The sequence below is a fragment of the Myotis davidii genome, unplaced genomic scaffold (assembly GCF_000327345.1).
Source record: "Myotis davidii unplaced genomic scaffold, ASM32734v1 scaffold425, whole genome shotgun sequence".
Lineage (NCBI taxonomy): Eukaryota > Metazoa > Chordata > Mammalia > Chiroptera > Vespertilionidae > Myotis > Myotis davidii.
In genome coordinates this window covers 4,475,158-4,476,175 of record NW_006296413.1, presented here as the reverse complement: position 1 = coordinate 4,476,175, position 1,018 = coordinate 4,475,158, and the positions used below count along the sequence as shown (strand labels likewise).

The 1,018-nt window shown below is 68.8% G+C and overlaps 1 protein-coding gene across 1 annotated transcript in view; it reads left to right on the top strand.

Annotated features, from left to right (window-relative positions):
* The window catches only part of CCDC88B (coiled-coil domain containing 88B), a 15,425-nt gene that overhangs the window by 12,299 nt on the left and 2,108 nt on the right, over positions 1 to 1,018 (top strand). Inside the window, 2 exon segments of the mRNA XM_015568980.1 lie at positions 71 to 261; positions 436 to 602. Of these exon segments, the coding sequence (XP_015424466.1) occupies positions 71 to 261; positions 436 to 602 (358 nt within the window).

The following is a 1,018-nucleotide window of genomic DNA, read 5'->3' as shown; positions in this document are numbered from 1 at the left end:
GGGGGAGACGCCCAGGGGAGTCCTGGGCTGACCCCCGAGGGTGGTGCGGTGGCAGTTTCACCCCACTCAGGCGTGTGTCCGTGTGCCAGCTGCAGGGCTGTGCCGGCTGGAACCAAGCCTGCTCCTGCCAGGCCTCATGCTGCTCCCCCGCCCCTCTCCCAGGGACCAGCTCAACGCCTTGCGCCGAGAGAAGCAGAAGCTGGTGGAGAAGATCATGGACCAGTACCGTGTGCTGGAGCCGGGCCCCCTGCCCCGGACCAAGTGAGTGACCCCTCACCCCTAGTCAGGGGTCCTCCCAGCCTGGCCCTGCCGCCCTCTGACCTTGGCCCAGCTCAGGTCCGGGCCCGTGAGGGTTTGCCTGGCCTCGCACCCCGGCCTGGCCCGCTTGTCCCCTTCCACCATGGCCTTACCCCCTCTTGTGCCCTCTTGCTCCAGGAAGGGCAGCTGGCTGGCAGACAAGGTGAAGAGGCTGATGCGGCCCCGGCGGGAGGGGGCCCTCCATGGGGGGCCACGCCTGTGGGCCAGTGGGGCTGGCAGCACCGAGAGCCTGGGGGGCCCCCCAGAGATGGAGCTCTCTGAGAGCAGGGAGGCAGATGGGACAGGTGGGTCTGGGGGCCAGGTGACCGATGGTCCCTACCCCGTGTCCTTGATCCCCACCCTGGCACCCGCTCACGCCTCCGGTCTCTTCCTTCCTGTGCGGCTGGCACACGTGCCCCGATAGCCCTCCCTGTTGCCCCCGCCCCTCAGATGGTTCCGGTGGTGCTTTGCTCCGCGTCCCAGCTGCATCTCTCGTCTGCCACCTCCTTCTGCCTGCGCTGCCACCCACCAGTCCTACCCACCCCCCGCGGTGCCTAGGACCTCGGAGCCGCAGGGCTGTAGTGAGAGGTCATTTATTCCAGTCAGCAGGCGAGGAGACCGAGGCCCTGGGAGGGGAAGCGCCTTGCTCAGGGGCACCGAGTGAGTTAGTGTCAGAGCCAGCAGGGGCCCGCCGCCTGTCAGCACCCAGACCCTCCCGCCT